General features: G+C 34.8%; 1 protein-coding gene and 1 pseudogene across 1 annotated transcript; both read right to left on the bottom strand.

The window, feature by feature from the left end:
• Positions 1-4,866: 4,866 nt before the first annotated feature.
• On the bottom strand, positions 4,867-5,991 carry LOC113040219 (C-type mannose receptor 2-like; annotated as a pseudogene).
• Positions 5,992-23,148: 17,157 nt separating this feature from the next.
• Positions 23,149-25,350, bottom strand: LOC113040209 (macrophage mannose receptor 1-like). Its single transcript, XM_026198534.1, has 6 exons — positions 25,044-25,350; positions 24,623-24,955; positions 24,025-24,375; positions 23,617-23,940; positions 23,409-23,509; positions 23,149-23,307 (listed from the first exon to the last, which is right to left on the bottom strand). Exons 1-6 carry the CDS (start codon positions 25,348-25,350, stop codon positions 23,176-23,178), a joined length of 1,548 nt encoding a protein of 515 aa, XP_026054319.1. The 3' UTR covers positions 23,149-23,175.
• Between the last annotated feature and the right edge of the window lie 437 nt (positions 25,351-25,787).

Here is a 25,787-nt window from a genome sequence, read left to right as displayed (position 1 = left end):
CAGGAACACAAATGTACTTTTACTAACACACACTTGAATGACACTTGATCAGATCTGCACCATATCATAATATATTATCTGAAAGCATGTCTTAAATGTTAAAATTCTTCCAACATAATAAAACCATATGCTTGTTTTTGTGATGAATCATTTCACATTCAAATACTGTATCTCATTGTCACTGAAGATGTTTTTCCACTGGTCACAACGTCATGCACCAAAAGGGACAATTACTGAAAAAAACTTTTAGAACATCTAAAACACATTTCCAATAATTTGGATATTCTATAGTGGACATGATATTTTCTCGAACTCATTTCTGAGACCGGACTCATTTTCAAATTTCTTGTCCTAAATGAAAATCTCAGAACAACTTTGGTGAGGTTTGAAAGCAGAATATGATTTTCCTTTGTGAGACTTGCATCGGTTTCATACATGTCCACTGTTGAGGACACCAGGACATAGTTCATGCTTATCAGGCATTTCAGTGAGACATAAGTATAGAGATAGAGAGAGAGAGAGAGTGAGAGAAAGAGAAAACATACATTCATATTTCATTTAATTCAAATTATAAAATATGAGATTTTATATGAAAATTTAATTATCATTATTATACTTCTTTTTTCATTATATGTTGCCCAAAGAACAAATGAGAGGCAATAAATAGGTACATTGATTATAATAGGAAAAGCCATTTTTGGGTTAAGTAAAACATTATATCAAATTATGTTGTAACATATTTCATACCGTAGTCGAGAATCTTTATACAAATCTTTGTGCAGAAGAAATCTTTGGTTCAAGTGGAAGTTTCCTGCAGATGTCAAAGTCCTGAAAACTCTTATTTCCATTAGACACCTATTGAATGCAGGTGCTAGTATGCATACAAAATGCAAAATAAAAATATTCTCTGAAAAAATATTCTCATATCTGCATTAAATAGAATGAGATAAGGACAAAAACAGACAGGCAAATTTGTACATTTGCCTGACTGTTTTTTTCCTTAGCTTGTTCTATTTATATATATATATATAAACATTGTTTTGGTATAGAATCTTGTTTTTATTTTCTTATTAACCGAAACCTGGTTTCCTCTACATAGGACATAGAAAAATAAAATAAAATAAAAAATTTGTTTCTAATGCTCTAAACAATGTAATGATGTAAAAAAGACTAAATTTACAAGTCAAATCCATACCAACTACTAACATTAACCAACTACATTGTTGCCAGATCTCATCAAATGTGTTTATAAATAAATTGGTGATATTCAAATAATTGGTGATAATCAAATTTACAGGCTAAAAATTAAAAAATTAAAAAACAACTATCATTACATTCTTAATCTTTGGATTCAGAATGAAATAAACATTTGAATTAAAACAAGTAGGAAACCAATCTAGGCTGACAACTCTATAAATATAAAAGATGGTGTTAACGTGGCAAATATAGTCTTATTCCATGCAATTTTTATAGGTCCAACAGAAGTTACAAAATATACATACACACACACACACACACACACACACACACACACACATATATATATATATATATATATATATATATATATATATATATATATATATATATATATATATATATATATATATATATATATAAAATATAGCTTGCTTGGATGTTAAATAAATTATATGTAAGAACCTGCTCTTTCAGATCTGTCATGTTAATATAAGTACATACAATAATGGACAGACATAAAAAAACATACCTTAATTTTTCCTGCAAATCCTCTGTATTTCTTACACAGAAACTTCTATAGTAGCTTATTCATAGTTGGCTAAAATGATAATGTTATAATTCACTCAATTTGAAACACCATATCCAATTCATTTAAAATAAACCCACCTCTAAACGGCAAGTAAAACCTGGTTGGTCACTACATACTGATAAGTCTAAGTGGGCGGTTCTTGACCAAAACAGAATAAGCTGCAATATATATATATATATATATATATATATATATATATATATATATATATATATATTTAGCAGATAATGTTATATAATATTTAGCAGATAATAGTAATACTTCATATTAGCCTGTAACTGAAAATGAACTATTATAAAGACCTCTGAGGTGAATGACATCAGGTCTGACTTAACTGAAAACCCTAATTTTCACTTCTATTAAAAATTTCAATTAAATTATATTAAGTTTTATTATGTGGTTCAGAATGAGATGGCGAGCTTCATACTGAACCATAACATGTTATATACTCTGAAAACAAATAACTAAAATGTTTACCTGTCACCCTACAGAACACTTAAGAATTTTGCATTTGCCCACTGACATGTAAAGCACAACACAAATATATGTAGATTTTTGTGAAGAAAAAACAAGAAATTTTCATATTCTGATAGCCCATTTTCATTGAAGACGCTTTTGGGCATTGGATTTTGCTTGTCTTTAAGATATCTTTACATCAGACTGAATCAAAACGGAAATGGAAAAATGTAAATAAATCTCAAGGTGTGGAGACAATGAGAATCAACTGCATGAAGAAGCTTCACCATGTTTGCTCAACAGAGCAGAGTCTTAAATATTCTACTCCGGAAAAAAATCTAAGATGATAAAAACACACCACCTCAATTGCGAAGATGAGCCAACAACACTTGCCTTTATTCAGACACCTGTCTGTCTGGTTTGGCTCTCTTCTAGAATCACAACAATTTTAATCCCAGCACCTTAACCTGCACTGTACATCTTTAAAGGGTTTTACTCGTATCCATGAATAAATGCAGGATAAAGATTTTTTGAGAACTATTTAAGCATACTGCAGCAAAGGATTATATCACATTTTAATGTGATGCCAAGCAGGGCATAATTTTCATAATCAAATTGCTCATTTCCATTTAGGATTTAGGATTTAGGATTAGGATTTTTTCACATTATATCACATTACTTCACAGTCACTGGTCACTTGAATAAAAAAAAATAATAATAATAATAAAAAAAGAAGAATTATAGTGCTACTGTATTATCACATTACATAAACATCTTGTCTTGATAATACACAGCATTTACTGTGAATCACTACAAATTCTACATCACTATTCTGAAATATGCTCTCTCTCTCTCTCTCTCTCTCTTTCTAAATATATATATATATATATATATATATATATATATATATATTATGCATTATATTATACTTGTGAATCCTAAATTCACTCACCTGTATAATAAGTGATACCTCTTTTAACATTTTTGAAAAACAAGGCTTAAAAGGTATACTCTACCCCAAAATGCAAATTGTGACATTAAACACATTAAACACTTAACCCCATGTTGTTCAAATACCGTAAAAGCTTTGTTCGTATTCAGAACACAATTTAAGATATTTTGGATGAAAACCAATGATGCGCTGCAAGGATGCACTGTTTTCTTTCAAATCAATGCTAAAATACATGTAGAAAATGTATCCTTGTGGCACGGCTGTCACAGAAGAGCGTAATCTGCCTGTGTTCAGCTCATCATCTCCAAAATGGTTCTACAGTGATGTGCAAAGACGAATTGTGGAAAAGGTATTCTCATCGCTTGATAACATTATGGTTGAACCTTTAATTTGTCTGATTCGGGTCAGATACGCCACAGATGGCTGTAATGTATTTTAGAGGTCCCCTTCTTCGTGATCCCATGTTTTAAACTTTAGTTAGTGTATAATGTTCTTGTTAGAGTATAAATAATATCTGTAAAATGCTAAAGCTAAAGATATGACTACATCCCTCTAGTTCCTGCAGTAATGACGTCACTAAAACAGTGTTTTGACTAACCTCTGCCCACATGAATTCACAAAAAGGGGGGTGTGGTCTTGTTGCGCTCTGTTTGGGCTTCCCAGGGACGCTGTACTTGGAGATTAATGGTTACAATTTATGTTTAACTCGGTTCCTGAAAATTATAATCCACATGTAAAAGTATGTGCAGCACATTTTGCTGAGGACAGCTTGCTGAGGACAACTTCCTCAATCTCAATCAGATTAATGCCGGATTCGCACAAAGATTATTCCTGAAAGATGGAGCAGTTCCCTCTTTGTCTGGAGAAGGCGTTGTTTATGGACCACAACTGGTAAGTGTATTTTATTATTTAAGTTGGTGCGTTTAACAGTTTCTGTAACTTATTACACAAAGGGCAATGCTGTTTAGTTTTGTTAACTAGATGTTAGGGCTGTGCAAAAAAATGAATGCGATTTTCATGAGCATCTCGTCAGTAAAAACGTTCCTGTGATTATAAATACATCTCCAGCACGTGTGTTCTAGCCCAATCGCGTTACCAGGAGGGCAGTGTGCACTCAGCTGCTGTCGAATCACAACACAGGAACCGCTGGCCCAATCAGAACTCATTATGTATTTCTGAAGGAGGGACTTTATAGAACAAGAAAGTCATCAGTTTGTTTTTATGACAGTGAAAACAGCAGTATACAGATAGGTGAATTGTGTGAAAAATACTGTTTTTTTTTACAAGCGAAACATGAACACGTTATATTGTAAACACAATCAAAGCTTCAAAAAAGCGCGAATAATGGGACCTTTAAGACATAGTAGAAAATAAAAGAGCAAAGACATTACCAAAGAGACAATGTATTTTATGACACAGTAGAAAAAGAGCAAAGACATTACCAAAGAGGAAAAGGTTGGAGGAATATTATTGGAACAGGAAAATCAGAGAAGAGCTAGAACCCACGATTATGAGGGATTTCTGCTCGACATGTGTGTAACATTGGTTTTATGTTTCACAGAACAATCTGTTACATGCGTTGCATGGTGTGTTCATGAATTTGTTGGTGGAGCAATAAAGGGAGGGATGTGTTTGTTTGGCTGTCTATTTCAAATATCAATATTGTATCTCAGAAATCCCTTACTACATCTTTAAGGCTGATACAAACCTCATTCAGCATGGCTGTCTGTAGTGAAGGATCATTCAGTGTGCATTCATTACAGGACAATTTCAGTCTGAAAATCTGCTTTCTGTTCAACGTTTCTATATATATACTCGAAGAAATTACACCTGTTTGTTATGGCTGTTTCCTAAGTTGTATTTATTTTAATAATTTTATTCTGTGAACTGGGGAAACTCACCTCCATAGCAGATAAAAGGCTGCTGTAGATCACAGCTGTATTGAGCCCATTTTCCAGAATCAGTTGTTGACATACCAACACAATCATCAGATCCTGAACTCTGTGATGGTGATCTGCTGCCCAATGTCTGAAGAAAAAACTCTGTTTGTCTGACCTTTCCCAAGAGTCCTGGAACAGACCAATCCAGACCCACGATCCTGATGGAATCACACTTGTTATCAGATTCCGTTCCTCAGAGTTGTGGATGGTGGCCAGGTCTGTGTGATGCTGTCTGCAGTAGCGCTGAGCATCTGTCCATTTCTTCCATGTCTTTACCCTGATGTATGCAGCATGTTCTACTGAGATATGGAAAACAAGAATCAGGCTTCGACCCAAGCTAAACTGAATATTAACACAAATCAACTTATAACACACCACTGTAGCACACAGAGTGTAAAAGTGATGAGCACAGAGAACTATACCAAACTCCAAAGGCAAAAGAGCCGCATTCTCCTTCATTGTTTGGATGTCCTGTATTCTATTCACTGTATTGTGCAAGTGCATCAACTCCATTAGACCAACCCCAGCGTTTCTGTGTCCCCCTCTTCAGTCCAATCCACACTGATCCACTGTATCCAGCATCCACTATATTTACCAGCCTGTTCACATCATCCATGCTGTCTACAGTAGCCAGATCAGTGAATCTCTCTCTGCAGTAACTCTGAGCCTCTGGCCACGACATTCTCACATTTATATAGTGATACTGACGAGAAAGAGCAGAACTGCTCCAGAAGAGCCCTGTTATAATCAACATGTTAAAACATTAATATGTGAACACATCATCATAAATACAGATTACAAATGACCACACCAACCTGACAGCAGAAGCAGCACAAACAGACTCCCATCCATGACTGCTCACATAGATCCTCTCTTTTGTACAGTATGTGTGCTACGGTTGTAAAACTAGGAAAATAAATTAAACTGAAAGAAGATTAAACAAATCACAAATAAGGGGGGTGATGAATACAAACAGAACACTGTACATGATGTTGATTACACATTTTCTTATTTAAACATCAGACAGTGTGAACTTTTTTTAAACTTGGAATTTGTAACTAGAAGGCTGCTGGTTTATTCTCCATAAGCTGCATGGCTAAAACAAAGTACAATTAGCGTACTGTAGCACAAGTAACGTGTAAATAAGGTTTAGTATGCCATTTTGACACCACTGTTAATGCACTAGAAAATATATTTAAATTCTATTGTTAGATTTACTAAAAGGAATTATAATCACATGAGCAAAACTTCTAGTTGAGTTTGTGTAAATGCTATTTGTCATGTACTGTCGTGTAATGTACTTTAAGACATAGGTTTTTTTTAACTGCTTCACCCTGCAGTACACACTCTGAAAACTGTTTTCAGTTCTCTTAAGATACAAAATTAAACTCTCTAATCCATAAGTATATATCGTTTTAAGATTTAGGTTATCCCCTACCATCTTTCAAAGTTCATTATTATACTTTTGACAAACACAAATAACATGCTCTACAGATTCACATAATCTTGTAGGATGTTTATTTATTATTTTCAAGGTTTTATTCAGCATAGTATGCCCAACCCTTAATCTTGTTAAAATATTTTCCTCTTTGGTGCTGGATTGAATTGTGGTTTTGCTCCGCTTTTCAGCTGTTTGCTCTCTGATGGGTTCATCGAGGACACCTACTGTTTTTTTCCCTGTCTTGCCACTCAAAAATGGTGCTTCTCAATATCCTTCCTCCTTTCCTCGATCCTCCGTCCTCCATCCTACAACCCGGAAACCGATCAAGCTCAGCCATCTTGAAGGACATCTCAATTCTCTAATTGCACCATGAGGAGGTGAGGATCGAGGAGTGAGGAGTACTCCTGAGGAGCTATGAGCGAGGATTCACATCTGTTGTAATAATTTTTCTTTATATTTTACCTTTTCACTTCAAATAAACCATGCATGTCATATATTTCAAACAAAGCATCTTGCTTTATTAATATTATGAATGTCTTAATTAACAAACTTTAACAACATAAGGGCAGATCCCTTTAATCACAGCTGATGACACTTTGAAGTAACGCTGAAGGGAGCGATGATAAATCATTTCACTTGATTCAAGTCCTCCATCCTCATGTCTTTTCCTTGCATTCTTCCCTTGCATCCTGAAGGTGTGGAGCTAAGACATGAGGAAAGGAAGGGAGGAAAGGAAATGAGGATGCAAAAATAAACACGAGAAGCACCCTATGACACCTGGCCAGGAGGGAGGTGCATTTTGGACTTGCCTTGATTGGGTTCTTTTTAAACCTTGTTTTATTTGATGCAGCCAACAGACATCAGACCACTCTGTCATGTCCCCCACTGTAGTCCTTTATTTTTTCTAATAAAAAAGAAGGAAGATAATTTGAACATTAGCTGTTTCATTATTTTTTTTATTGCATTTTATTAAATTATTTAAATGTAAATTCACAGTAGTTAAGGCAATCTAACATAAAGTGGGACCCTAAATTTATTTCCTTCCTCACTAAATTACATTCCTTAACTCCTATTATAATTTATTGAGCATATTTACATTAAAACATTTGTTTAACATGAAACATTTTTATGCATGTTATTTGTGAATTGAACTCATGACCTTGCTGTGGTTAGTGTCATACTAGACTCTACCAAATAATCTTTAGAAACTCTACATCTGCTATTTTGATTCTCTATTTTACAAGCTGAACTAATAACACTCTGTAGTTCAGTGTAACTAAATATGCAATTAAAAGGATATAGTTTTTTTTATACACTCTTGAAAGTGTTCTCGTATATACAATAGTGTACTTCTGCATTGTTTTCAGAGTTGTACGGTAGCAAAGGTCCAAAAAGTCATGATTTATAGTATGGCTTGATTGGATATTAAATGAAACAAGTAATGTATATTTCAGAAATACTTATAGTAAATATTCAAGTTTCAACCAGAAGTATTTAGTTATGGGTAATATTTTTAATAGGTAAATACCTTTTGCTATTATAGTTTTGTGATACACATACAGAATCATTTCCATGTAATAGTAGTAGTATGTAATATGTAATAGTAATAGTTTTGAAAAAAACATTTTTCATTTAGAAATGAAGTCTAAATGTAAAGAGAAAATGGATACTCCCATGCTAATGAACTCACAGAGGGAGGATTTCAACGTTTTATTTTTACAATTCAAATTGATTTGTCCTCAAATACTTCTGTGCTAAACCTTAATGTTATCATGACAAAATAAATAGACTTAATTAAATAATTAAAATAATTTAGAAATAGATCATAAATTATTTACTTACTAAAAGAAAATCTGGAATACACAATAGAGCAAAATTTTTGCTAGATTCATTTTAGTTATTTACAGAACGTAAAAAGAATATTTTCACAATTTATTTCTATTAAATAAATATATTATGCAGTATCACAATTCATGATCATCTTCAATGATGGTTATTATTACTACCTCCCAGTTCTTTCAAATAATATAGTAAGTAGTTATATTTGTTTACTTTAGAGAGATTACTGCTTATTACATTTGTTATTTGAACTGGCTGTGTGGTTTCTCTCCAGATGAAACACCTCTTCACCTTCTCTCTTTCTCCAGTTTATTTTGCTCTCACTTTCCAGCCCCATGATCTTCAGCTTTTCACTCATCTGGAAAACCAGCAAGAAATTATGAAATTATACTTTAAATATCATCACACTACTGTTGGCTACATATTATTTTTAACCCTAAAAACAACATTGATGACGATATGAGTGGTGCTGGTTGGTTATAGGCTATACTTGATATATTTGCCATTCTTGGCAAATTCTAGTGCAACAACACAATTTGAAAAATGAAACTAAAATGGTTGTTTAAAGCAGATGCAAACCTCATTCAGCATGGCCGTCTGCAGGGACAGATCATTCAATGTGCATTTTCCATAACAGGACAATTTCAGTCTGATGATCTGTTTTTTAATGAACTTGTCATCTAGAGAAATACAGAGCTGAGTCATAGATAAATAAATAAATTAAAACATTTAATAGTTTATAATAATAGTAATAGTAATGTTTGTAAATATTTGTTTCAAATCTTCTTGTTTGAATTATTTGATTCTGTGAACTGGGGAAACTCACCTCCATAGCAGATAAAAGGCTGCTGTAGATCACAGCTGTATTGAGCCCATTTTCCAGAATCAGTTGTTGACATACCAACACAGTCATCAGATCCTGAACTCTGGGATGGTTGACCTGCTGCCCAGTGTCTGAAGAAGAGACTCCATTTATAATGCCATTATCGATAAGTGAAAAGAGAATCTGAAAATAACACTTTACATAATTTTGCAATTAAAATTTTAAACCAAATGTAAAGGTTACATTTTTATCTGTTTTTATACTTCATTTCATTTACACTGTGTTACTTCTATGAAATATTTTTTACATTTTTGTTCTGTATATATTTTAAATTTCTACTGTATCAGTGTCTCATCTGTGCTGCGTTGTGTAGTAAACAGAGTCTCATTACACATAAATCCATTTGCAAATTAACTCACCAAACTAATATGGTTGCCAGATAAACACAGGAAATCCAAATATGGTCATGACGAGTTGAATCACAAAATACTTGTCCTAAATGCACACTTGCTGCCCTCTACAGGAACTACTTCTGCTGTCATCTGATCAGGGTCAATTACAGGGATTTTAAGTGTTTAAACTGACAGTGTTACATCCATTCTCAGCAGGCCTGGTTCTACAGGGATATACAAATCAGATATACAAATACCATCTTAATTTAATTTGACCCATAACAAAAGGATTTGCACACTTCTTACTCTCCTCTCTGCATAAAAAATGGTGATTTCACACACAAAAATATAATCTGCAAACTAGAGCATTAGTTACAAGCTATTGATTATGGTTGCAGTGCAGTGCAGTGCGGTTGCAATAATGTGCAGTGATGGGGCCTTCATAATGCTCTAAAGGATATAGTTCATGATTTTACTTCCATGTTTTGTCTATTTTAAAGTATTAATAGCGAAAGGAAGATTTTTGCATCACCGCTTTCCTCTGAACTGCATCTCAAAACGATTTGGCAATGACAAAACAAAAAAATGCAAATGAGAATTAAATGCACAATTAATAGTTGCATAATATGTGATCTCAACCACGCCACAGTCATTTGACTTACTGTATAGGCAAGGTTGATGTTCAGCTTCATATATGAATTACATAATGATGATAATGATAACAATAAATATATGGATGAATATTTCTGCATCTACAATTATTTTATTATTGTTTCAGATTACACAGGAAGTGAATCTTTCCATGAAAGAGTAACTTATTTTCAAAGAAACAAGCAACTTTTGCATTAAATGTAAATAGAAAGCTGAGTCTGTAGGCTGACTGAATCATCAACTAATGATTTAGAACACTAATCTGTGTTTATTAGCCAGCTCCTTTCAAAACAGTGCAGGGTCTGCAGGCTACTTTGTGGCCATCTGGTGGTCAAATGATGAATTTGTAGCACCTAACAAATAACAGATATGCTCTTTATGAACTCAACTTCAGACCCACTCCATGCTCCAGAGAAACTAAGCAGTATAGAATGTTTTGCTAAATGAAACAAGATAAGCAATGTACATTTGAGGAATACTTAAAGTAAATTTACAATTTAGCACCAAAAGAAATATATATGAGATGCTTTGTCTTGCATAAGATATAAACATATGCAATTGTTACCTCATTATCTACTTATCTAATAATTATTCTATTTTCAAAACACACACACAAAGAGAGGGAGAGAGACAGACATTTTATTTAAGAATTTAAAGGGCTGCTCCAATGATAATAAATATTTTTTTTGATGATCCGAAGTTCTGTTTTATAAAGCAACTTTTATTTTTAACCTATGGCATATTAAAGTTCCCATATTAAACCAGTCATCCATTTCAAAAGAAAAACACTAAAACTAATAAAAAAAATTACACATCTCTATCACCTGAAAATGCAGTGTAATAATATATTCAGTATGATTTCTGCCAATCAAATGTCAATTAATAATGAGAATGTCATCAACATACTTTAATTTAACATATAGCTCATATATATCTCTTCTTTTCCCAAAAAAATCTTTTTTATACTTTCAATGATTTCAATTTAAATATTTCCTTTCGAAACTATAGATATTAACTATAAATACTATAAACTATAAATATTTAGAACAGAAAACGTTAAAGAAAAATAATTTTACAATCAATTAAAAACATATTTTATCACTAATAATGATGTGTAAACAATGGATGATACTACAACTACTTCACAGTTCCTTAAAACAGTCTACTTTTACTATGAATATTTTAGGTTATTTGAACCTATCTGAAAATTGAAATAAATAGAATATTACTGCTTATTACATTCATTATTTGAACTTGCTCTAGGTTTTCTCTCCTGATGAAACACTTCTCCATCTTCCCCCTTTCTCCAGCTTAATTTTCTGTCACTTTCCAGCCCCATGCTCTTCAGCTTTTTGCTTATCTAGACCAGCAAGAAAGAATCAAAACCTAATAACTGCAACAATGTGAAATGAGAGAAAAATCAAAGCTATAGACCCTTTGCAAACACGCGACTACGACCACGTGATGACGCCATGACAGACGGCAGAATCACAGGAAGTTAAAGCTAAATAGTAGTGGACGAGCGGGAAGTTTCAATCAGTTTAAAATAAATAACACTAAACTTTATGGTTTATTCTAATGAACAAGCTGTCGTGCCGCTATCGGTTAAGGTAGGGCATCTAGTAGGTCCTCACAAAGAACAGTATTTGGAGAAGTTGGAGATCGCAGGATTGGATACCGATCCTTATCTTTTTCCACCAGTTTCACAGACCTCATTAAATAAAGTTACCTTTGTTCACTGGGTGTGCCAATGCAACTTTCTAATGCAGTTGATCTATAACTTTTTATACCAAGTACCACCTCAGAAAATATTTGGCTGTCCAAGTACCACCACAATGGCCAATATTAAAATTACAGTAGTGTAGTACGCCAAACTATTCAGCAACGTTACTGCTCTGCACAGTTAAAAATGACGCAGTTTTATTCCTAATAAGAATATTTATTGCTGTCAGCCACTTTAACATTGTAAATAAACAGTTGACACACAGTACACACTGCACTGTGCTTACAAAAAAAAAACACGAAAAAAACACGAACGAACACAAACAGCATGGCTTTTCTGCCGTCCGTCATGGCGTTCACAATTCGCGCAAGTAGAGGGTGACGTCACATGCAAAGGGTCTATAGGGTGTTGTGGATGGTTGCCAGAGAACATTTATTGATTTAGAATTTGACAATGAAACTGAACTGAAGTGTTTAAGGGGGATGCAAACCTCATTCAGAATGGTCGTCTGTAGTGAAGGATCATCTAGTGTGCATTTTCCATTACAGGACAGTTTCACTCTGACAACCTGTTTTTTAATTAACTTGTCATCTAGAGAAAAACAGAGTTAAAATCATCCTCAACACAGAATAAATGAAAACTTATCACAGTTGTTTTAATATCTGTTTCAAGAGTGGCCTGAAAATCTCTTGTTTGAATGGAAACTCACCTCCATAGCAGATAAAAGGCTGCTTTAGATCACAGCTATATTGAGCCCATTTCCTCTCCATAGTTGCTGACATGCCAGCACAGTTACTAGACACTAAACTCTGTAATGGTTGATCTGCTGCCCAGAATCTAAAGAAGTAGCCCCACTGATTCGACCACAGCCAAGAATCCAGAAACAGACCGATCCAGAGTGACGATTCAATAGGGAGCAGATTCTGCTGCTCTGGGCTGCTGATACTCACCAAATCAGTGTGTTGTTGTCTGCAGTAACTCTGAGCATCTCTCCATGTCATAGCTGTCTCAATAATAATAAAACCAGTGCTGCCTGTTCAGAAACACAAGATAAGGACCAGCACTCAGTCAAGAATCAGCTAAGGTGGAAAAACAAACTCAAACTAAGAGGACTCACCATTGAAACACACAAATGGGAGAGCAGTGCTGCAGCTCTCATCATACCAGCTTCCATTAAAACTCCTCACACACTCCCCATCACCACTCGGTTCTCCTGGATACCACATACTGTACTGGGAGATTGCACCATTTCCCATAGACCAGACCCAGCGTTTCACTCCCACAGCACGGAGACCTATCCATACTGAACCACTGTATCCAGGATCCACTGTAGACACCAGCCTTCTCACATCATTCATGTTCATAACAGTGGCCAGATCAGTGAATCTCGCTCTGCAGTAACTCTGAGCGTCAAGCCATGTCATACTTTGGTTCATAAACTGGTACATTGGTATTGAAGGCCTGGGCACTTTAGGAAGAAAATGAAAAGATTTTAAAGCTAATAGAAAGCATAAATATCTTAGAGATATATAGTCATGATTATAGCCTGATCAAAGTCACTATCAAGCCCATTGCATTGCATACTAGTGGCGACTTTGTATTCATGCTTTCATCTACAATATTCCTTCATACTTTTCATATTCTTCTGTGTAATAAATTGGTAAGGATTCATACAAAATCACCAACTCAGAAAATAGTTGCTTTTCTCACGGGATCAGATTGTTTAGAACTCAGTTAAAGCTTAGATGATTATAAAGGGAGCGTTCTTTGCTCACTTTCTCCAAGCTAATTTTTTAGCCTTTTCAGTATATTGTTGTGCTGGAAATCACTATCACTGTTATGAATACAGTGATGCACAAACTAAATGGCAGGACAGAACACTGGAGAAATAATAAGGCATTCTGTCTAACATGATAATTTGTTAGATGCTCACTTCCATGGCAGATAAAAGGACTCTGTAGATCACAGTTGTATTGAGCCCATCTGCCAGAATTGGATCTTGACATGCCAACACAGTCATCATCAGATCCTGAAGTCATGGATGGTTGACCTGCTGCCCAGTGTCTGAAGAAGAGGATCCATTTATCAGACCATTCCCAAGAGTCCAGGAACAAACCAATCCAGACGTGCCATCCAGAATAAAGCATATTAGATATGTAGTCATTTTCTGAAGAGTTGTGGATCGTGAGAAGGTCTGTGTAATACTGTCTGCAGTAGCTTTGAGCATCAGTCCAGTTTTTGTTCATTTTTATTAGATATGAAGTATTTCCTTTTGAGGAAAAAAATAAACAGTTTGAAGCACTTTATTTGCAGGGTAAACTGCACATTCAGCTTTTTACAAAAACTCACCTGTATAGCATGTAAAATAATATGAATAGCTACAAAGCGTATCATGCCAAACCCCGCCATAAGTAATGACACAATCTTCATTGACATTTGGCTGTCCTGAAGCCCAGTTATAGTACTGAGAAGTTGTGTTTTCTCCATTAGACCAACCCCAGCGTTTCTGTGTTCCCCTCTTCAGTCCAATCCACACTGATCCACTGTATCCAGCATCCACTATATTTACCAGCCTGTACACATCATTCATGCTGTCTACAGTAGCCAGATCAGTGTACTTCGATCTGCAGTAACTCTGAGCCTCTGGCCAAGACATTTTCACATTTATATAGTAATATGGACGAGAAAGAGCAGAACTGCTCCAGAAGAGCCCTGTTAAAATCAACATGTTAAACCATTAATATGTGAACACATCATCATAAATACAGATTATATATGACCACACCAACCTGACAGCAGAAGCAGCACAAACAGACTCCAGTCCATGACTGCTCTTACAGATCCTCTCTGCTGGATTCTAATAAAAGATGATCAAACATATGTTCTGCAGGAAGTTAATACATATGGTATACTGAAAATGTTTTGTGACTTCACACACCTCATATCACCTCGCTACAGTATACAGTGCAGTTTATGCATTCTCTGTATGTTTATACTATTAAGATTTTCAAACTTAAAATAAAACAAAGATTACTGGAGTAAATTTGAAAAGAAAATATTATTTTAATCTTTCTATTCAAAAATATAATGTTTATTCCAATGTGCTACATGTAATATTTTCTTTGTACTTTGTACTACAATTTCTTTGTAATTAATTGTGAAATTGCCACAGATTCCTTCATATTAGCCTGAAACTAAAAGTGAACTACTTTATAAACTCTGTGTAACGATGAGTCAGAGACATTCGGATCCATATGTAGAACTTTTATTAAGAATGGTCAGACAGGCAATAATCAGTAACGGCATCAGGTATGTCAGGGATAACCAGAATCAATAACAGAAACGAGCAGAATGTCAGGGCAGGCAGCAGAGAATCAGAGTCGGTAAAATAATCCAAAGGTCCGGTACGGAAGGAACAAACACATGGAAGACCACTCGGAAATGTCTGACAGGCTAAACAAGACTTCGCAATGTGGCTGCGTGTGAGTGCTGCTTATAAGTGTGTGTAAATGAGGTACAGGTGTGGCAAGGAGATTAGCTGATGAATAAGGTGCAGGTGTGGCAAGGTGATAGTGATGCAGTTGGGAGATGTGGTTTGGGTGTGGTGCAACAGATGAGAGGCGCTAGTGTCCAAGTGATAATATGGTGACATCTGGTGGTTGATGGGTGGAATGGTCCTGAGTGGAGTGCCCTCTACTGAAGTTCATGGGCGGTCCATCTAATGATCATGACACTCTGAGTCTGACCCACCAGAACACCCAAAATTATGCTTTTATTAACATTTAAACTTCAGAATGAGATGATAAGGTTCGGTTTGCACTACAATTTGGCTTTATGCCAGTGGAACAAACACACACTCACGCTGACTTTTGCAATTTGAAGATGTGAATAATAAGATATGAATAATTTTCCTATTCAAATAGCTCATATTCATGTCTGCATGTCTCATCTCATCAATGGACAAAACATTAAAAAAAGTAAAACATTAAAAAAAAATTAAAAGTTGTCTTGAAACTCCCTTGATACTTCAAAGACAAAATACTAACATACAAAATAACAGTTCTAACAATCATTTCATTCTCCGTGTCAGTCAATTCCTTGGCACCATTAAGAGAAAGAAATTGTTATCATTATAATTAATACTATTATTACATTATTAATAACTGCGTTGTTGTTTAGGGGAGACCAATAAGTTTAAATGTGGTTTGTTTTAAAAGTCTTTAACATAAATAGGAAACGTGAACATTTTTAATCTCATGAATTAATGTACTCTGGAGATCAAATTTACTTCGACACCCCCCCCACCCTTCTTTTTCTTTTTAAATATTTTAATTCACAATTGTAAACATTACATCTTATAACTGAGCAGCATATTAAAATGATTTTATGAAGGTTTATGTAACACTGAAGACTGGAGTAATGACTGATTTTAAAATGGATTTAAAAAAGGAAAACAATTATTTTAAATTGCACTAATATTTCACAATAGTACTGTTTTTATTGTACATAAACATAAAATCTTAACTATTCCAAACACTTGAATCAATTAAAGAAGACATCATGCTGATTCAGATGCTACCAGATCTGTCATTTAATATCTGTTCACATTCATTTAGTTATTATGGTCAGATATAAAACTCTAATTGCTTACCTCTGATTTTTTTCTTTGTAAATCCTTTATATTTTTACAGAGAGACTTTCAGCAGCTGCTGTCACCTAGGTTATAGACATCTACTTTGCAACTGTCTCTGGTTATTTCAGGTAACCCTGCCCCAAAACGGCAAGTAAAACAAAACAAAATATCTTTGGTCACTTTACATGTTCGTCTCAGCTCTTGGCTACAACAGAATAAGCTGCAATGTGGACCAGAACTTTAACCGTTTAGCCTAAAGAACCCCCAGCCCCTTGCCTATATGTGTACTAGATGTTTCTAGATGTCACACATTAAAACAAGACACATTAACACAATTCTGTTAACAATTGAACTTAAAGAACATTACTGCATTACCTAAAAAGAAAATACTTTTGCTCAAATGCAGATGTAGCAGAATAAGATCATTTGCTTAGTTTTTGACACGACATGAGTAATTTTCATATTCAAATAGCTTATTTTCTTTTTTGATGGCACATCACACTGGTCGAAACTGGCATAAAGCTCATTTTGAAGCTAACTTTTATTTCTTTACATGGAATCATAAGTTTAGGTGAAGTCTTTTTTGTTATTTGTAATTATAAAATAATGTAATGTCATGGTTGATCAAAAGTCAACAAATAAGTTGTGAAGCAAGTGGATTATATTGTAAAAAGATTTGAAAAAAAAAGTAAAACCTTCTTGATTTCGAAGAATAAACAAGGACAAAGGATTTCATTGACTGAGTTGTACTGGAAGTACTTAAGAGGATAAGAAAAAATATATGCAATATAAATATGCTTCCAATGAAGAGACTGTAAAGAAAGAACAAAGTTAGGTCGGATTACAGGTTCAGTTGGTGGAGTTGGAGGAGGGAGTTAACTGCAAGCAGCGATGCGATGGAGATACACTGAAGAATGGGAATTTAAATACCGCATGTGATAGGTGTCAAGACTGGATTGGTACAAGTCAGGAACAGCTGACTGTTGGCTGGAACTAAAGTGGCCTGACTGAACTAATGCAATGCTGAATATCCCTACAGGCAGAGAGCACCGTTGAATCACATTCAAACCGCTGACCTAAAATCACCTGATTTGAAGCAGATCAATCAAACGGGATTAGTTGTTATATTATGTGTAAGTAAATACATTTTTACTTCAGGTGTTATTTGCATTGTTTATGGTCTTTTGGGGCAGGATAGGCAATATATTTAAACCATCTAGGTGGACGACACAAGTAACGATCCAACACAAAATATAGAGTATTTCTTTATGAACATAATTATTCAGGAATTATTAAACATAAATGTATTAGTATCAGAAATGGATTTAAATATATTACAATGAATAATTCAATAGCCTCTGTTAATATTGCTCTATAATGAAATTAAAAGCTTAACTTACCATCTTAGAAATAAAGCTTTATGTCTTTAAATCTGTACTGTATAGTCAGCTTTTCTCTGAATAAATGATGATGTTTTTTTAATCTCCTGATTGAACAATATCTATTTCAGACTGTCCAAGATCACACAAATATGTTTACTAGCATATCTCGTGATCATTCACTAGCATTTCCAAGTTGTTTACTAAATTAATAGTTATTTTAACCGTCGTTTAAACCATTACATGCTTCAAAATTCTTGATTTTAATTAAATCATTGTTAGCTACTGTATGAATAAAAACACTAGAACTAAATTATATAAACAATGAATAACTGTACAAGGCAAATAAAGGTATACAAAGAATAAATCTTTCTGCAGATTTCAGAATGAGTATTTTGTTGTTTGTTATAAAAATGTTGAGGTTGTGACCGCCTGATGTCATGTTCATGATGTTCTCTATACTGTAATTAATTAATGTAGCTTTTTAATAAGTAGGGGTAATTCCCAACATTAAAAAAATTACTGTTTACATGCCTAGGGTGTTTGCATTGTAATAATCTACAGAGATACTTCAGATTTAAAAACTCTGACTTGTGATGTTTTCTCATTAAAATCATACAATTTTCTATTAATTCAATAGATGTTTTCACACACTAGTGATTACCAATATGGTGGCGTGGTGGCTTCACCTTCATGACGTCATGAGCAATCCAGTTCTATATTATATATCAGTGGTTTTTGCTTTAACCCTGACATGGTCTGGGCCAACACTGGAGCAAATTCTGGGGCCTGAGCCAACACTAGAGCGGAAAACTAAAACTTTTTAAACAACGTTACTGTTTCGGTCTGTTGTTCTGTCACATTAGTGGGGGTGAAGAGCAAGGAGACACTGGAAATTTCTTCAACATTGAATTTTAATTTAAAGACATGGAAAACACAGAAACTCACAGAAGACACAGGCACTCAAAACTGGAACACTATAGGCTATATACAGGACTTGAAGAGGACGAGTAACATATGGGACTAATGAAACAACATAGGAAACACCTGGGGCAAATTAACACAATGTGGGGGACAGAAACTGGGCCACAGAAAGAAAAACAAACACAGATCAAAGTCTGACAATATGCATAAAGTACATCTCAAAATCTTCTATGCATGTACTAGAACAGAATTACTATAAAAAATCACAGTGAATTTAAACTACAGTATTAAAACGAAAATTTAGTCAATGGAATTAAAGGAAAATAATTGAATTAAATTGGTAGAAAAATAGCCTATAATCTTTTAAGAATGCAAATATTTATATCTAAAGTTACAGATTCATTAATATTGTATTTTATCATTAATATTGTATTGTACTACTAATACTACTATTTTCCAGTTGGTAAAACAACATTCATTTTTTTTTACAACTGTTTAAGTTTTACAAATATGTCACAGATGCCTTTTACATTTATTATCTAAATTCACCACATGGTTATTTTCCTGACAAAACACCTCTCCACCTTCCCCCTTTCTCCAGCTTATTTTGCTCTCACTTTCCAACCTCATGTTCTTCAGCTTTTCACTTATCTGGAAGACCAGTAAGAAAGAATCAAATCTGAAAAATAACAATAAAACCAGCAATAATAATGATTATGATGATGAAATGATTGGTGCTTGTTGGGTTTAAGGTAATTTAATTTTGATTTAAGTTAATTTAATACATTCTTCTTCAGCCGTTTCACTGATGTGCATAAACTTGGCAAACTGTTGTTGCACCAGAATTTGATACTAAATACTGTTTAAGACAGATACAAACCTCATTCAGAATAGCCTTCTATAGTGAAGGATCACTCAACATGCATTTTCCATCACAGGTCACTTTCAGTCTCACAATTTGTTTTCTCTTGTCATCTAGAGAAATACATTAAGTCATGCTCAAAATGAAGGAAAACATATTTCAGATGTTTGTAATGTCTGTGATCTTCAAACCTCTTGTTTGAATCATTTAATTCTGTTAACTGGGGGAAACTCACCTCCATAGCAGACAAAAGGCTGCTGTAGATCACAGCTCTGTTGAAACCATTTCCCAGAATCGGTTGTTGACATGCCAACACAATTATCAAAACTCATGGATGGCTGGTTTGCTGCCCAGTGTTTGAATCTCAGATCCCACTGATCAGACCATTCCCAAGAGTCCAGGAACAGACCAATCCAGATGTACCATCCAGATAAAATAATCTTATTTATCTGGTTATTTTCCTTAGAGTTGTGGATTGTGGGCAGGTCTGTGTAATGCTGTCTGCAGTAGCTCCGAGCGTCTGTCCAGATTTTAGCAGTTGATATCAAAAAGTAGGAATCATTTTCTATTGAGGGACAAGGCATTAAGTCTCAGCTCTTATTTTTTTTTGTTAAACGGCACAGTTATACATTTAAAAGAACAGGGATCTCACCATAGCACACAAAATATCGCTTATAGCTACATAACATATCATGCCAAACACCAGAAACAGTAGCTACACAATCTCCACCATCTGGCTGTCCCGAAGCCCAGTTATAGTACTGAGAAGATGTGTTTTCTCCATTAGACCAACCCCAATGTTTCTGTGTCCCCCCTGTGTCCCCCTCTTCACAATCCTTATCCGTTTCTAAGGTGTGAAAATGTGTGTAGAGTTTTACAAATCACTGTGTGTAATGTTTAGCAAAAAGGGTGAAGCAGACATTGTGTGTAATGTTGTGCAAATCTTTGGAGGTGTTTTGCTCATTGGAGTAAAATTTTGCTAATTGTGTGGAAATTTTAATTTGACTGTGTAAACAATCGTAAAAAACTGTAAAGTGGCTAGTCATTGTACATATATATATATATATATATATATATATATATATATTAGGGGTGTAACGGTTCACAAAATTCACGGTTCGGTTCGATACGATACACTGATGTCACGGTTCGGTTCGGTTCGGTTCGGTACGTTTTAGATACAGCAAAATGTAAAAACATCTCAACTTTTCAGAATGCCGCAAGCGCACCGCGGGTCATGTGACAAGAACCAACCAATCAGCTTCATCCTTTCCCGTAACAACGTTGAGAGCTCAGCCAAGATGAAGGAACAGCTGATCGTAGTTGTATATGGATTGCAATTTTGAAATAAATTTAGTAGCAGAGCTACTGCAAGCGATTTTTAGAGCTGCAAATCCATTTATCCTTCGCTGAAATTTCCGCGTCTCATGGAGAGAGCACGTCATTGTTGCTTAGCAAAGACAGACGCCTCATGAGCGCTTCTGCCCGAGCGCTTTGGAAAGGAGGAGAACGACATACCGTTGTTTTTTTATCCACCACTCTCTTGCCATCACCATTATAGCTTAAAGGGAATCCAAAGTGCACCCAAACACCAGACCTGTTGGTTATTGGGGGATCTTCTCATTTCTAGTCTGTTAAACGCATTGGCTATTTTGCAACGAGCCTTCAGCGCGTACTGAGTGAGCGAGCGCCTGCTGAGTAGCCTAACATAAACATATAAGATGGTGTTTTTTCCTTCTTCGGGAGTGTCAGGGGCGTTGCCTGTTACGTTGTTTGGGTTATTGGGCTACCTTGTTGAACGCATATCATTATATTTCTATCTCTCTCTTTTTTTTTTTTTTTTCCAAATATAATTAATTACTCCAACGAACCGTTCGGTATACATAATGCGTACCGCGTACCGAACCGAAAGCGTCGTACCGAACGGTTCAATACGAATACGCGTATCGTTACACCCCTAATATATATATATATATATATATATATATATATATATATATATATATATATATGTTGAGTCTACATATTTACCAGTATGAACATTATGATCAATATATCCGATATATCAATGAAGGCAGCACAACAAATCAATGATGGTTCTACCTTTATGGTTATGAAATAAACTAATAATTTGTATGAAAAAAATATTACTACAAGCAAAAGTAAATGGAAGTAAGTTATTGTATTACAGTAGTCATTTCAAAATAAGATCACAATGTTTTATTTTTATTTTGGGAATAACATACACAGTATGACTAATTTATTATGAGAAAGAAATCATCATGGCAAATAAAATGTGACCCTGGACCTGGTCTTAAGTGTCAGTTTTGCAAAATTGAGATTTATACATCATCTGAAAGCTGAATACATAAGCTTTACATTGATATATGGTTGATGTATGATGTATTTATTAGAATCAGACAATATTTGTTAGAGATACAACTTTTTTGAAAATCTGGATTCTGAGAGTGAAAAAAATTCCAAATAGAAAATTGCCTTTGAAGCTGTCCAAATAAATTCTTAGCAATGCATATTACCAATAAATAAAAAAATAAGTTTTAATGTTTTTACAGTAGGAAATTTACAAAATATCTTCATGGAACATGATCTTTACTAAATGTTCTAATGATTTTTGGCATAAACAAAATGTATAATTTTTAACCATACAATATTTTTTTTGGCTATTGCTAAAAAATATACCTCAGTGACTTAAGACTGGTTTTTGAAGGTCCAGGGTCACAAATGTAGTTATTGATGTAGAACATCAAAATCAATTCTAATAAATATATTAAACAATGACCATTTATCCATTATAATTTTTCAAACAATGGGTACTACTACTACTACTACTACTACAACTACTACTTCCAAGTTCCTCCAAACAATATAGTTAAAGGGGTCATGATGTGATTTCAAGTTTTCCATTTTCCTAGTACTGTTACAAGCACTTGGTGCAAAAAGATGATCTGTAAAGTTACAAAAACTTAAGTCTCAAACCCAAAGAGATATTTTTTATAAAAGTTAAGACTCGTCTATGCCCTCCTAAAATGCCTAGTTAAAACACAACCCCACATGTCGACGTCACTTTGTGGAAAGATTTGCGTAATGCCACCCAATCTGAGCACACCTTGCTTTTTAGAACGATGGACTTTGTAAAAAATGACACTTTTCAATTAGCCAGTGCAATAATATATATATTATATATAATATATATAACAAAAATGTATATATTATGGAAATTAATGTGTTTTTTAACCTTAAACAGCATAAACACATTTCAATAAACCAAATACACACAATAGTGTTCTTTTCAGCAACATCACATGACCCCTTTAAATCTGTTTCAAAAGTTAAAATAAGTACATTGACGATTACTGCTTATTACAATGATCATTTGAATAGGCTTTATGTTTGCTCTCCAGATGAAACACCTCTTCATCTTTCCTCTGAATCCAGCTCATTTTGTTACTTTCCAGCCCCATGCTCTTCAACTTGTCACTTATCTGAAAAACCAGCAAGAAAAAAATCAAACAAAACTATGTCCTACTTATAGGCTACACAAATACATATACATATATATGTATACACACATAGATATACATACCACATTTAGAAAGGCAGTCTGTAGTGAAGGATCATTCAATGTGCATTTTCCATTACAGGACAATTTCAACCGTACAACCTGTTTTCTAATTAACTTGTCATCTAGAGAAACGCAGGGTTAAAGAAAACATAGAAAATTAATAAATTAATAAAATCATATAATCACAGTTGTTTTTAATCTCTGTTTAAAAATGACCACCAAAACTTACCCCCATAGCAGATAAAAGGCTGCTTTAGATCACAGCTGTATTGAGACCATCTCCCAGAATTGGTTCTTGACATGCCAGCACAGTTAGTAGGCGCTAAACTATGTAATGGTTGATCTGCTGCCCAGTATCTAAAACTGAGTTTCGTTTGATCAGACCACTGCCAAGAGTCCAGAAACAGACCGATCCAGAGCGATGATTCATTACTGATCAGATTCTGCTGCTCTGGGCTGCTGATACTCGCCAGATCAGTGTGTTGTTGTCTGCAGTAACTCTGAGCATCTCTCCATGTCATAGCAGTCTTATTAATAATAAAACCAGTGCTATCTGTTCAGAAACACAAGATAAGGACCAGCCCTCAGTCAAGAATCAGCTAAAGTGGAAAAACAAACTCAAACTAAGAGGACTCACCATTGAAACACACAAATGGGAGAGCAGTGCTGCAGCTCTCATCATACCAGCTTCCATTAAAACTCCTCACACACTCCCCATCACCACTCGGTTCTCCTGGATACCACATACTGTACTGGGAGATTGCACCTTCTCCCGTAGACCAGACCCAGAGATCTTCTGTCCCAGCACTGAGACCTATCCATACTGAACCACTGTATCCAGGATCCACTGTATTTACTAGCTTGTTCACATTAGTCATGTTGTCAGCAGTGGCCAGATCATAGAATCTCGCTCTGCAGTAACTCTGAGCATCTTGCCAAGTCATAATTTTATTCATATACTGGTATGCGCGGTAAGGAGACTTGGGCCCTATAACAAATTGAGATGACAAACAGGAATGTAAGAATCATAAATACTTTTATGGTGATACAATCATGATTAAATATTTTAGCTTTTTTGCTTTTCAATGAGTGTTTACATTTTACAGTAAAAAAAAAAAAAAAACTTGATTGGTATCAGAGTATAATGTGCACATAAACACATTCATAGTTAAAAGCACAAAAGACAGAAAATGGAGAAACAATATCTCATCTCTTTTGTTTAAAGAAATCCTCACATCCATGGCAGATAAAAGGACGCTTTAGATCACAGCTTGAACGAATCCATTTTCCAGAAACAGTTGTTGACATGCCAACACAGTCACCAGATCCTGAACTCTGGGATGGTTGACCCGCTGCCCAGTGTCTGAAGAAGTTGCTCCATTTGTCAGACCATTCCCAAGAGTCCTGGAACAGACCAATCCAAATCCATGCTGACGATGGAACAATACTTCTGAGCTGATTCTGTTCCTGAGAGTTGTGGATGGTGGCCAGATCTATGTAATGCTGTCTGCAGTAGCTCTGAGCGTCCATCCAGTTCTTCCACATCTCTACCAAGATGTAATTAGTGCCTTTTATCAAAAGAGAAAAAATAAGAATATGGTCACAACTCTTTGTCTCAGCTGAACTGAATATGAGTTACTGAATATAGTAACTTACCATTGTAGCACACAAAGTAAATCGGATATGAGCACTGGTAAGAACGCCAAATTCCATGGGCAAGAAAAGCGCATTCGTTTAGGTTGTTCGGTTGTCCTGCCTCCCAGGCACTGTACTGTGCAAGTGTATCTTCTCCCTGAGACCACCCCCAGCGTTTCTGTGTCCCCCTCTTCAGTCCTATCCACACTGATCCACTGTATCCAGCATCCACTATATTTATCAGCTGGCTTGCATCACTCATGCGGTCTATAAAAGCCAGGTCAGTGTGCTTCGCTCTGCAGTAACTCTGAGCCTCTGGCCACGACATTCTGGCATTTATATAGTAGTACATACGAGAAAGACCAGAAGTGGTCTTCAAGAGACCTGTGAAAGTATTTATATTGCTGTTTGTTTCTATGAAGCATATGCATTCACATGTACATTAAAACCATTACAAATGACCATACCAACCTGACAGCAGAAGCAGCACAAACAGACTCCCGTCCATGACTGTGGATCCTCTCTGATGTTTTCTAAGAAGAGATAATCAAATATACTGTAGATTTTCTATCAGTAATAAGAGTGAATACACATGGTGCACTCCAAATTTATTGCAACTTCACATATTTTTTCGGGTGGGGATAACTATTCCTGTACTTTACATGTACATTTTATTTATTCATTTCCCGGATACTTTTATCCAAAGCATTTTTATTGTATTCAAGGTATAATATACATTTTATCTTTTCACGCTGTCCCTCAAAT

This window comes from Carassius auratus, chromosome 2 (assembly GCF_003368295.1).
Source record: "Carassius auratus strain Wakin chromosome 2, ASM336829v1, whole genome shotgun sequence".
Taxonomy (NCBI): Eukaryota; Metazoa; Chordata; class Actinopteri; order Cypriniformes; family Cyprinidae; genus Carassius; species Carassius auratus.
This window is presented reverse-complemented; position numbering and strand designations above follow the sequence as displayed.

Bases quoted from the DNA above. Each gene is read 5' to 3' on its own strand.
- LOC113040209 (XM_026198534.1), bottom strand. From the start codon at position 25,350: ATGTCGTGGCCAGAGGCTCAGAGTTACTGCAGAGCGAAGCACACTGAC. The intron at 23,941-24,024 runs GTGAGTCCTCTT...GTTTCTGAACAG, and splicing joins CCCATTTGTGTGTTTCAATG to ATAGCACTGGTTTTATTATT. The intron at 23,308-23,408 runs GTATGTATATCT...CTGGTTTTTCAG, and splicing joins AGACTGCCTTTCTAAATGTG to ATAAGTGACAAGTTGAAGAG.